At 34.2% G+C, this 12794-nt stretch overlaps 1 protein-coding gene across 8 annotated transcripts in view; it reads left to right on the top strand.

Annotated features, from left to right (window-relative positions):
• The window catches only part of SS18 (SS18 subunit of BAF chromatin remodeling complex), an 81625-nt gene that overhangs the window by 45368 nt on the left and 23463 nt on the right, over nt 1-12794 (top strand). For all 8 annotated transcript variants that reach the window (XM_072735129.1, XM_072735131.1, XM_072735127.1 and 5 more), the window contains exons 6-7: nt 11366-11533; nt 12173-12277. In XM_072735129.1, the coding sequence (XP_072591230.1) occupies nt 11366-11533; nt 12173-12277 (273 nt within the window). The remainder of the gene's footprint in view (nt 1-11365; nt 11534-12172; nt 12278-12794) is intronic.

Here is a 12794-nt window from a genome sequence, read left to right as displayed (position 1 = left end):
GTAGGAATTAAACCCAGTGTCATATAATAACCTGGAAAGACAGAGTTACTACCTTAAATGTATTTCTTTAGTAAAGCAACGGATATATTCATTAGAACTAAAAGTCATATTAGAATATCAGGGCTTTCTGAAAGTGACCCAACAGTTACATTTGATAGAATCAATATATTTTCTATTCTTAGGCATTAATGATTATAGCTTTTCTCATTTAACATCATTTTACTAATTATATATTTGAATATAAGGAGTTTTCACAAATTACTGTATTTGTGTTAAAACATGTATTTCACAAGTTCCATGTATATAATTCTTCAGAGTTGGATCCAGATCTTGGCCCTGTAGATTATTTGTATATGACACCTTTGACTAAATTACTTAATAAGTAAAGTAAAATGATAAATATAAAAACCCTGATTCAGTAATTGTTTGCATAGTTTATATGAAATTGGCCAGAATAAAAATCTTTAATTTTTATATAACAAAAAATTTGAGATAAGTTTACGAGTTGTCTCTTTTAAGCATGTCAACTTCATTTCTGGTTTTAGTTTTGTCTGAATAGTGTTAAAGTCCTGGTACGTTTAAGTAGTAAGTTTTGGTTTACATATCAGGTAAATGATAATGGTCTGATCTGGAGGCTTGATGTTGGAATAGTGGGAATTCTTTCTTTCAGTACCTTTTTAATGCAAATATAAAGGGTGAAGAGTATATATTATAGGCAGGAGCGTTATATTTATCATCTTATTATGCAGTAGATTTTTGCCTGGTAGGAGCTGTAACAAGCAGATGTGCTTGAGAAAAGCCTGGCACTTACTTGTGCATGTATATTGTAGTAGTATATTTATTTCCTTGTGCCTCTTTGTTTTCAGTCTTTACAGATCTACCTCATTTTAAAAATAGCATTCATTGTGTGGATTTAACATGATTTATTTAACAAAACCATACCCCCTTTTAACAAAACCATACCCCCTTTTAACAAAACCATATCCCTCCAGGATCATGCCCTGAACCACAGGCAGGCGCTAAACTGCTGAGCCACCCAGGGATCCCCCCTCATGCTACTTTTAGATGCTCTCAGTGATTGGTCACTGTATCTATCATTTTATGGGCATATAGCAGAGTATGTAATTGTGTTGCTTCCTTGGCTCCCAGTTATCAACCTATGTGGTATTTTACAAAAGTTAAAAGTGTAGCAGGGAAATGAGAAGTAATACTGCTAAAAATGAAATCCAAATCCTTTGTAAATAGAGTTAGAGAAGAAATTGCTGACTGGGAATGTTGACACTGCTGCCATTTGAGAGACTCTAGATGTGTACTTGCAGGTACTTAGTGAAGGTGAACTCACTGACATAACATGAGAAAACAGGTTGTGATGAAAAGAACAAAGATGTCCCAGAGAGGGATGCCTGGGTGGCTCAGCAGTTTGGCACTTGCCTTGCGCTCAGGGTGTGATCCTGGATTCCTGGGATTGAGTCCCACATCGGGCTCCTGCAGGGAGCCTGCTTCTCCCTCTTCCTGTGTCTCTGCCTCTCTCTCTGTGTCGCTCATGAATAAATAAATGAAATCTTTAAAAAAAAAAAAAATGTCCCAGAGAAAAACTAAGGCCAGCAAAATACTTCATATTGAAATTTTTGGAGACATTTCATAACATTGAAAGTACAAAGAATAAAATACTGGAAAAGTTACTAACTCCAAGAATTTAGCCAACTACAGAGTTTTGGGGAGTGGTTCCTAAGACTGGCCTTACTTCTGGCATCAATCGCAAGTTCTGAGATTCCCAAAAGCACCTTCAGGGTCAGTAATTCATTGAATATAGCTCACAGAACTCACTGAAAATTGTTGATCCCACAGTTATGATTTATTATGGTGAAAGGATAGAGATTCATGTTAGCCAAGGGGAAAATCGCATAGGGAAAAGTACAGAAGAGGCACCATAGGTGGAGTTTCTCTGTCCTTGGGAGTCAGGATGCTCTCCTGGTCCCAGTGTGTAACAAACAATACGCACAGAATGTGGCCAACCAGGGGAGTTCCCCTGAGCCTCCAAGCTCAGAGTTTGTAGTGGCGCTCCATTGTGTAGATCTGATTGATTGTCCAAATTACTAATCTTAGTCTGTAATATGGAGTCCTTCTGGGTATGACCAGAAGCCCTCACTCGGGTTTAGGAGCTATAGGAATCCCCAATTTAATAAATACAGTAAATCTTCAATATGAAAAAATATTATAATACTATTTTTCTCCTTTCAAGTACAACATAGAAAGTTTACAAATGAAGAAATTATTTCAAATATTTTATTTCATGGAAATGTGTTTGACTTCTAGTCGATTTGAATGAGAATTGTGTGTATACTCCTCTCTCTGTAAAATTGGCAAATCTATGTAATATTGCTGATATTGCAGGTTTCTGCTACAGCTTTAGGTATATACAGTCATTATAGTTAGGATTAGATATTTTGTTTATAAATTGATCATTGCTGTATTGAATGAGCTTTTCAAGGTTGTAATTTTTTCCCCAATGATGACAGTTTTCAGATTATAAAAATAACATATTATGAAATATCTGGAAAATTTAGAATAAAGCATAAAATAAAAATCACCTATAGTCTTACTCTACAAGTTTTAAGTTACTCTACAGACAAGCTACAGTCCACATAGGTATAGTAAGTAGGCTGTTCTTAGGCTCTTTGTAGCAGAAGTTTGAGTACTTGTAATTACATAATTATTTGTAATATCCATTTAATTATTTTCCCCTAAACTCTAAGTTCTGTGAAGTCAGGAACTGTGTCTTGTTCACTATTCTATCCTGTTTGTTGACTGATTAGCTACATTTCTTCATGCCATAACAAATTAGAAAACTAGTATTCTCTATGCTTTGTCATCCATCAACTGTCATTCTAGGAATGAACCAAAGAAAGAACTGTCACTGTCAGATAAAATAGATGATCATCAGTTTTACCAAAAACCTTTTGGGTGTAGAGAACTAAATCCAGATGAGTTTCTTCAATAGATTATAAACTAAGTTTCATTAAGATACTTTATTTTGAAAGATTAATTTATTTGAGAGACAGAGAAAGAGAGTGTAAGAGAGAGCACAGACAAGCAGGGGGAGGGGCACAGAGAGAGAGGGAGAATTCTCCTGTAGACTTCCTGCTTGGCATGGAGCCGGATGCAGGGCTTGATTCCACCACCATGGAATCATGACCTGAGCCAAAATCGTGAGTTGGATGCTTAACTGACTGAACCACCCAGGCTCCCCACAATATGTTTTTAAAACCTTTTTATTTTGAAATAATTACAGGTTTACAGGAAGTTACAAAGGTAATACAGAGAGATGCTATGTGTCTCTTTCCTCCAGTCATCTGTAATCCTTCAAAACTACTGTTAACTCCTTCGTTTTTATAATTTTGTCATTTTCAGAATGTTATAAATAGAATTATACAGTAGGAGACCTTTTGAGATTGACTTGTTTTACTCCACATAATTAATATTTGTTTCAAGTTGTTGCATGTATCAGTTGTTCCTTTGTATTGCAGAATTAGACTTCCAAGGTATGGATATACCACAGTTTGTTTAACCATTCACCAATTGGGGGACATTTTAGTTTCCAGTTTTGGCCTTTTTAAGTAAAAGTGCTATGAACAATTGTGTACAGTTTCGTGTTTTTATTTGGATAAGTTTTCCTTTTTTTGTTTTCATTTTGTTTGGTTTTTTAAGTAAACTCTTTACTTAACTGTGAAGTAAATGGGGCTCAAAGTCATGATAGCAAGATCAAGAGTAGAATGCTCCACTGAGCTAGCCTGATGCCTCCTTTTTTCTTTTTTTTTTTAAGATTTTTTTTAAAGATTTACTTTGTTTTAGAGTGAGAGAGAATGTGTGTGAGTGAAGGGGCAAAAGGGAGAGGGAAAGAGAAGCTAACTCTGCACTGAGTGGGGAGCCTGACACAAGGATCCTGAAATCAGGACCTGAGCTGAATTCAAGAGGTGGATGCCCAGCCACCCAGGTGCCCAACCATTTTTTTTTTAATTTTTTAATTTTCATTTTTTTGGGATAAATACCAGGAGTACAGTTGATGGATCACATATTAAGTATATGTTAGTTTTTTTAGAAACTGCCAAATAGATTACTAAAGCATCTGTACCATTTTACGTTTTCACCAGCAGTGTATGAGAGATCTGCTTTCTCCAAATCCTTGTCAACATTTGATATTGTCATTTTGTTTAATCTTAGCTGTTCTAAAAATGTATAGTGATAAATCACTGTGGTGTTAATTTGCATTTCCCTAGTGGCTGCTGAACATCTTTTTGTGTGCTTATTTGCCATCTGTATATCCTCTTCAGTGAAATGTCTTTTCATGTCTTTTGCCCATTTTCTAGTTGGATTGTTTGGGTTTTTACTGTTGGGTTTTGAGAGTTCTATATATATTCTTCTAGGATTAATTTTTAATTTTTTCCCCAGTACTTAATATGTAATTTTCAAACATACATGAAACTTGAAGGATTGTACCTGTAAAGTTGCTTCCTTCATTCTACAGTTAGTATTTTACTAAATTTGTTTATTACCTGTCTGTTAATCTAGTAATCTATAATCTGTTAATGCACTAATCAGTGCATCATATTTTTTAGAATGCATTCAAAGTAATTTGCAGATATTAGTATATTCAAACCGTAAACACTTTAGTCTGCGTATCGTTAAGGCTTAACATTTAAAAATTTTGTTTTAAAACGTTTTTTTCTTTAGGTAACATTTACATACAATGACGTATAGGTCTTAAATGTATCATTTGATGATTTTTGATATATTTATAACACAAACCCCTTAGGATTCATTTTATAGCTAACATCTTTAAGTACTCTATGGGATGCAGTCCTATTCCAATTTAAACATTTTATATGAACCACAGTCCGGCTTCTTTTATAAAAGTGGGTGATTGGTTATTCTTTCTCTTAGATCTCTATTTCATCGTGTGGTCCTGAGACTATGTGGATCAGAATCATCAGAGGAAATTGTTAAAAAAGATTTGTGTGCCCCATCCTATACCAGCTAAACCAGAATTTCTAGGAGTAATTTTAGAAATTAAATTTTAACAAATACGCTAAGTTGTGCTTATTTACAATCCTTTCTCTCAGTAATTCTGGGCATGATAATCTCTTCATTGCCAGATGGTTTGTAAGTTTGCAGCTTTCTTGCTTAGTGACACGAACGTAATGTTCTAATGCAGCCCATCTCCATAGCTTTCTACTGAGGCTTTTGGAGTTCTTTCAGTTGACTATGATAGATATTTAGCAATGTCTTTGTTATGAATTAATTTTCTAATATAGTATAGTTTAAACTATATAAGAGGTATAACTAAGAAATTACCCAGTCTTTTGTTTTTTGGTTTTATTAAGCAATAATACATCCCTTTTCTAGTTTTCAATCACCAGAAAGTTAAATTCATAATGTAATTCCTAGACTAGTTTGTAGAGATGCTTGTGACTTAAAATTACGCTCTTGAGGATCCAGGATTTCTTGACTCAACACTTGACATTTTGAGCTGCATAATTTGTTGTGAGGGCCTGCCCTGTGCGTTTTGAGATGTTTGGCAGTATATCTGTCCAGTACCCACTAGGTGGCAGTATCACCACCACTCATATCAATTGTGACCGCTAAAAATGTCTCCAGATTTGCTGAAATGTCTTCTGGGGGACAGAATCACCCAAGATTGAAAATCACAGCTTTAAGAAACGGTTAATATAAGAAACTACATATACATATAAGAATGGTTTGTGTTACTAAACAAACAACAAAAGTTATTGGTACTAGTATGTTTTAATACTTTTTAATATTTTCATGAAAATGTATCTAAAAGTTTGTATTTCTAGATGAACTGTCCTTTTTAGTAGCTGGAATCCGTCGTGCTTCTGTTTTTTTCATTGGCTGCTAGGAAACTCAGCTAAGTTTGCATTGGTTACAGTGACTTTACTAGGTTTCTGGGATTTTCTTAGTAACTTGGCTGTTCTTTTATCCTTGATATTGTATCTAAATGCCTTATTATGAACTATTGAAAACTCTTGATGAGAACAGATGTACATTTTAGGTTATAAAAAGTCCTATTCATTTTAAATGGCTATTTAATAGATAATGGTAAGTTAACAAATTGAGTTTGCTATAATAGAGGAATTGTTTTTCTTGCAAATAAACTATTAGTAATACCTTCAAATGAGAGCTAAAAATGGTGTAGTTTGAGATTAAAAGGTTAAGGAACAGTAGTAAATAAAATGAGTAATAAATAGTGAAATATGAATTGGAAATTAGGCTTGGAGAGTATTACTTAGGCAGTTTCACAGTCTAATTCTTATAGGTGGGGTGAAGAAATTTTTCTTGCATTTTAGAATTTTTATAGTGTATTATATTAGTACATATTATAATATTATTCATATAATAGCACTATTATCACTATTATAGTTGTATATATAGTGTGTGCGTATATATATGTAGGGTATGTATATATGTATATATGTGGTGTGTGTATATATACAGATATATATACACACACACATATATATTACTTATAGTATATTGTAGGTAATGTTACATAGAACTGTTATCCTGGGAGATATTACATGGGAGAAGTATGATTTAACTTCAGAGAAGAGATACACATACTGGTTAAGAGCATGGTTGTAAAGTTGTCATCATTTACTAAGTGTGCAACACTAGGTAAGATTCTTAATGCATATAAACCTTAAATTTTCTTACCTGTAAAGTTAAGTTGATGATAGTATTACCTGTTTCATAGGATTTGGGAGAATAAATAATAGAAAGCTCTTAGCTTAGTATTTGGTCTTTACTAAGTTCTCATTAACTGTTAGCTGTCATTTTTAACCTTTATTTATTTATTTATTTATTTATTTATTTATTTATTTATTTATTTATTTATTTATTTGAACTGCATACAAAATGAATAAACTTTATATGGAAAAATTATCAGACTACATTAAAATAAAAACTATCAGAAAACAGCATTATGAGATAGAAAAGGTAAAACATAAACTGAGAGATTATCTATGGTCATCTATCTATCATCTATCTATCATCTATCTTTTTTTTTTTAATTAATTTTTATTGGTGTTCAATTTACCAACATACAGAAAAACACCCAGTGCTCATCCCGTCAAGTGTCTACCTCAGTGTCCGTCACCCATTCCCCTCCAACACCCGCCCTCCTCCCCTTCCACCACCCCTACTTCATTTCCCCGAGTTAGGAGTCTTTATGTTCTGTCTCCCTTCCTGATATTTCCCAACATTTCTTTTCCCTTCCTTTATATTCCCTTTCACTATTATTTATATTCCCCAAATGAATGAGAACATACACTGTTTGTCCTTCTCCGATTGACTTATTTCACTCAGCATAATAACCTCCAGTTCCATCCACGTTGAAGCAAATGGTGGGTATTTGTCGTTTCTAATTGTTGAGTAATATTCCATTGTATACATAAACCACATCTTCTTTATCCATTCATCTTTCAATGGACACCGAGGCTCCTTCCACAGTTTGGCTATTGTGGCCATTGCTGATAGAAACATCGGGGTGCAGGTGTCCCGACGTTTCATTGCATCTGAATCTTTGGGGTAAATCCCCAACAGTGCAATTGCTGGGTCGTAGGGCAGGTCTATTTTTAACTCTTTGAGGAACCTCCACACAGTTTTCCAGAGTGGCTGCACCAGTTCACATTCCCACCAACAGTGTAAGAGGGTTCCCTTTTCTCCGCATCCTCTCCAACATTTGTTGTTTCCTGCCTTGTTAATTTTCCCCATTCTCACTGGTGTGAGGTGGTATCTCTTTGTGTTTAACCTTTATTTAAAATAATTCAGGGACACCTGGGTGGCTCAGGGGTTGAGCGTCTGCCTTCGGCTCTGGCATGATTCTGGAATCTGGATCAAGTCCCACATCCGGTTCCTTGCAGGGAGTCTGCCTCTCCCTCTGCCTGTGTCTCTGCCTCTCTCTTTCTCTCTCTCTCTCTCTCTCATGAATAAATAAATAAATCTCTTTAAAAAATTCATAGATTAGTGATATGATTTTTAGAGCTTTAGTGTATTGGTTTGTGTTTGAGGATGTGATTGTGTATGTATGTGTACAGAATTTTTTAAAAATTATGTAATCCTTAATTTTTCACTGATTAATTAAAACTTAATGTTCTCTTTTTAGTTGTGTCTCAAGATATTTTTTGACCAGTAACTTAAGATACAACTAAGTATTAACCATCTCACTGGAGCAAAGAATTACAATAATATAAAACATGGTGATTTGGGAATATTTTACATAGTTTAGAATATAGGACATTGTTTCCATAGAATATCTGTTAGGTATAAAACTCAAAATGGAAGGAAATAATGTTGTGATGAACATTTGTTATATGTCTTCTTAAAACACTTTTATAAAACATATTGTAGACAATTAAGACATTAGGACCTTTATGTAATACCACACTTTGCAGTGTATCTTAGCATCAAAATGATTTATGTAAAAGATGATGAATAACTTTAAAGCCATACAGTAATGTATTATCTCCTTATTTGCAGAAAATGGTTATAATAGACTCATTTTGTAATCTTCCTCTGTAGTACAGATTTTTAGAACTTATTTTGGGGTAACCTTTTGAGATTCAGCTCTCATTTCCATTACTGTCTCAAGGGATAATAGACATTTGCCAGTGTAGCATATTTCATTGTTGTAAAGAAAATAATATTATTCTTAAACAATCAGAGTTGAAGTCATAATTTTTTTTAAATGGGTAAAGCTTCAAGGAAAAAGATGAAAAACATCATGTGTTAGTAATGCTGTCCTTCTCCATTCTCTATGGTTTTAGGCTTGATCCTGAATGATGTTGAAGATCCTCAGAGGGAGGGAAGTGACAGAGTATAAAAGAAGGGTAGTAATTGAGCTCTTTGGGATTGAAACTGCTGACAGTCCCAAAAGATAAAGCACAAGTGGCATGGTCTTTTCTATCTAGGGCTTAAGCTAGAATTACTTTCCTTATTTAGGGCAAAGCTTAGAATTTTTTTGTTATTGTATCCTTTTGGATTTTCCCCAGCTATTATGTTTTTGCTTTCTTCTTTTTTTACTTTAAATTTTGGTTCCAATGCATATTATATGCATTAGTTTTATAGTTAACCTTCTGTAAGACAAGAGATCTTTAATCAGTGTTGGAGAAGAGAATCAAGGCACAACCTTTATCTACTAAAAATGAATTATAGGAATGTCTAATCATTCTGCCTATTAAATTTTACATGCTAGTATTCAATACTTTATTATATGGAAGATATATTTTAAAAATTATAAACTCAACTGGTTTTATTTATTTATTTAGAATGAGAGTGCAAGTGCACATGTGTGTGCACGAGTTGGGGTGGGAAGAGGGGAGAGAGAGAATTTTAAGTAGGCTCCATGCTCAGCACTGGTCCAACCGGGAGCTTGATCTCCCAACCCTGAGATCAAGGCCTAAGCTGATACCAGACAGCTGATATCACTCAGCTTAATAACTCTGAACCACTCAGGCACCCCTTGCACGGGCTTTAAAGCCTCAATTAAACTAGTTTCAAACTTGTGTTTTGTTTGGTTCCCAGTTGATTATCTTGATCTTCACATTCCTTAGCTACAAATTTGAAAATTAGGATCCTTCTGGTAGTGAGGTTCACGTGAAATAAATGTGAAAGTGAGTCTGGTAGTGCCAGTGTTAAGTGCATTGAGTTATTAAGTTCTCTTCCCTTCCATTCTCTACTGAGCCCTCTTATCCCAACTATTAAGAGTTTTTATCCTTGTTGAAAGAAAAGTCCTAGAGTAACCTTTGAAAGCTTTATATTTAGGATAAAATTAGAAGCAAAAATGAATTTGAAATGAAGTAGACCAAAAGAAGACAAATAGAAAGAGAGCTCTGATAAAATAGACAATACAGTTCTTCAAATTGGAAGAGAGTTAAATTCTTTCTGCTTGTGTTGTTGCTGCTCTTATAGGCCAGTAATATGTTTAAAGAGGTGGTCAAAGGGGCGCCTGGGTGGCTCAGTTGGTTAAGCGTCTGCCTTCAGCTCCAATCATGATCTCAGGGTCCTGGGATGGAGCCCTCATCCAGCTCCCTGCTAAGTGGGGAGTCTGCTTTTCCCTCTTCTTCTCCTGCTCCCTCCACCCCCCCCCATTCATGCTCGCTTGTGAGCTCTTTCTCTCCTCCCCACCCAAATGAATAAATAAAATTTTAAAAAGAGGTGAGCATGTTTTGTTTTTAATTATTTAAACAAACAATGAACTTTTGGCTCATCTGTGTAATTTTGCCTGTAATAGTTTTCTCGGCCCTTTAATCCTTTTTGTAGTTAAATTGTCCGTAAGTCAGTAAATGAGGAATACATAGCTGTTTAAGCAGCAAACTAGAGGATAACTTATACTTAACTTCTGAGACAGTAACGGTTATAATGGTAGAATGGTGAGTTCTCCATACTATAACTTGACCCAGTGAACCTCTGAGGAGTTCTTTACATTGTTAGATGGCAACACAGAACTTTATGGCCATTGTTGATTATTTCATGTGATATATTTTACTATTCCCTATGATTCTGTAGCCATGGTAGGCAACTTCAGCATTGCTTGCTTTGGAAACCATAGTTCTGATAGTTGAGTCTGTGGCTTATTAAGTTTTCTATCTAGGTATTTTTGATTGAGTGTGTGTTAGAACTTACTAAGAGGGCACTACAGTCCTTTGATTTCAGGAAGCTTTTTTCATTTATAAATCTTACTGTTGGAAAAGCGAAAGAAGACCCTTTAAATTTTTGTCCTAAAATTAAAGTTTATGAAATTCAACTGATGTAAGTATATTTATAAATGTGTAGTTTCCCTATCAACCATTATATAATGAAATGAATGGGCATTGAAAAAGGGAGAAAAAAATGGGTGTTCAGAAATTAGATTTCTTTCCGTTGGTTTGATGGCTGATTTGCTGTGTGATTCTGTGAAGTGTACTTTGTTTTAGTGTATTTTCTTATATACCTTAAAGATTCTCTTTTTCCGAGGATTGTGTGGATAAATATTATATAGTATATAATAAAAAAATACATCCAAGATTTTCATATATTGTATTCACTTTGCATTTTGAAAAAGTCACTAGGACACTCCTCCAGTAGATTTTAAATCAACTACAATGGGTTAGTTGTTTTCCCTTGTTTGCAGATTATATTTGGCATGTAAACTTCAATTGAAAGATTTGTTTTTATTACTTGAAGTCAGTTTTTATTATAATACATTATATATTTTGGAGATTGTATGATAAAAGGTTTTTACATTTCTCTTAAGTTGTTAAAATTATATACAGAAAAATTGTGTGCGTAATGTTTTGTCTCTTTTCAGGTCCAATGATGCATCAGCAGCCTCCTTCTCAACAATACAATATGCCACAGGGAGGTGGGCAGCATTATCAAGGCCAGCAGCCTCCCATGGGAATGATGGGTCAAGTTAACCAAGGCAATCATATGATGGGTCAGAGACAGATTCCTCCTTATAGACCACCTCAACAGGGTAAGATTACATGTGGGAAATTTCCTGCTTATTATAAATGACAGTAGTTGAAAGGCTTTATTTTAATAAACTCTTTATATAGGCAGAGTCAAGGCTTTTTGTTTCTTGACTTTTATGATGATTTTTACATATTTTTTTCTAAAAGTTAGTGGATATAGTAGGTACATAATGTATAGGAACTTCCTGCTACACAGCTTTCTTTTATCTATTTTTTTTCTGGGAAAAAGGTTAATATCCTAAAATTTGATAACAAAAGCTCACTAATACATAGCAGAAGATAATATTTTAATTTTGAGAAGTTACTGAATATAAGATGAGAAACAAACCCTATTTTATTCCAAACTACTCTAATACCAGAAAGAAAATTTTCTACTAGTTTGAACCTCTTTTTAAAGAGTTAGTATTTGTTCTTTTAAGTTGATCTTGTTAGATACTGCATGTATGGTCATAACAGTTTTTGTGAAATGTGGTTGTATGATGTTGCTGTGTGTTTGTGTATCTGTGTGTGTAATTAAGAATAGTTAAAACGTATCTCAAATGCCAGTGCATGGGAGGGGAGTCTACAGGTGAGAAATAATTTCTCTTAATAACAGATTAGAGAACAAATTATTTACCTCTTGACTGGTTGTGGTTTTTCAGGCCCACCACAGCAGTACTCAGGCCAGGAAGACTATTATGGGGACCAATACAGTCATGGTGGACAAGGTCCTCCAGAAGGCATGAACCAGCAATATTACCCTGATGGTAATCTCTCCTAATGTTAATTTTCCTGTTGTCTATCTGTGCCCAATATTAATGTAGATAGCTGTTCAAGACATTTTAATGAGGATGAAGAAACTCACAATATGTTTCTTCTAAATTTAGAAACGCTTTTTAAAGCATCAGTGGTCGCATTAGTTTATAATCCATTTCAAAGTATATTTGGTTTAGATAGTCTGTATTAGTACCAACAGGAATTATTCTGTCACTGGAATCCTTTCTTACATAAAAGAGGATCCTCTTAGTTTGGAATTGTTCATTTGAACCAAAGCAGTTACTGATACATTTTTTTTAAATAACCGCTTTATTGAGATAATTCACATACTGTAAAGTTCACCCATTGGTTTACTTTTATGCATGGTATAAATACACAGAAGATCTAGTTCTTGAGTATTTTTCCAAGTTTCATCATTTTTAGTTAACGTTGAGTACTTCTCAAAGAACTGTGGTTTGTGTATATTATCATTCGTATCTGAAAAATTTTGGAGGTTAAATTATATGG

This window comes from Vulpes vulpes, chromosome 13 (genome assembly GCF_048418805.1).
Source record: "Vulpes vulpes isolate BD-2025 chromosome 13, VulVul3, whole genome shotgun sequence".
NCBI lineage: Eukaryota > Metazoa > Chordata > Mammalia > Carnivora > Canidae > Vulpes > Vulpes vulpes.
Note: the sequence above shows the minus strand (reverse complement) of the source record. Positions and strands in the feature narration are given on the sequence as shown.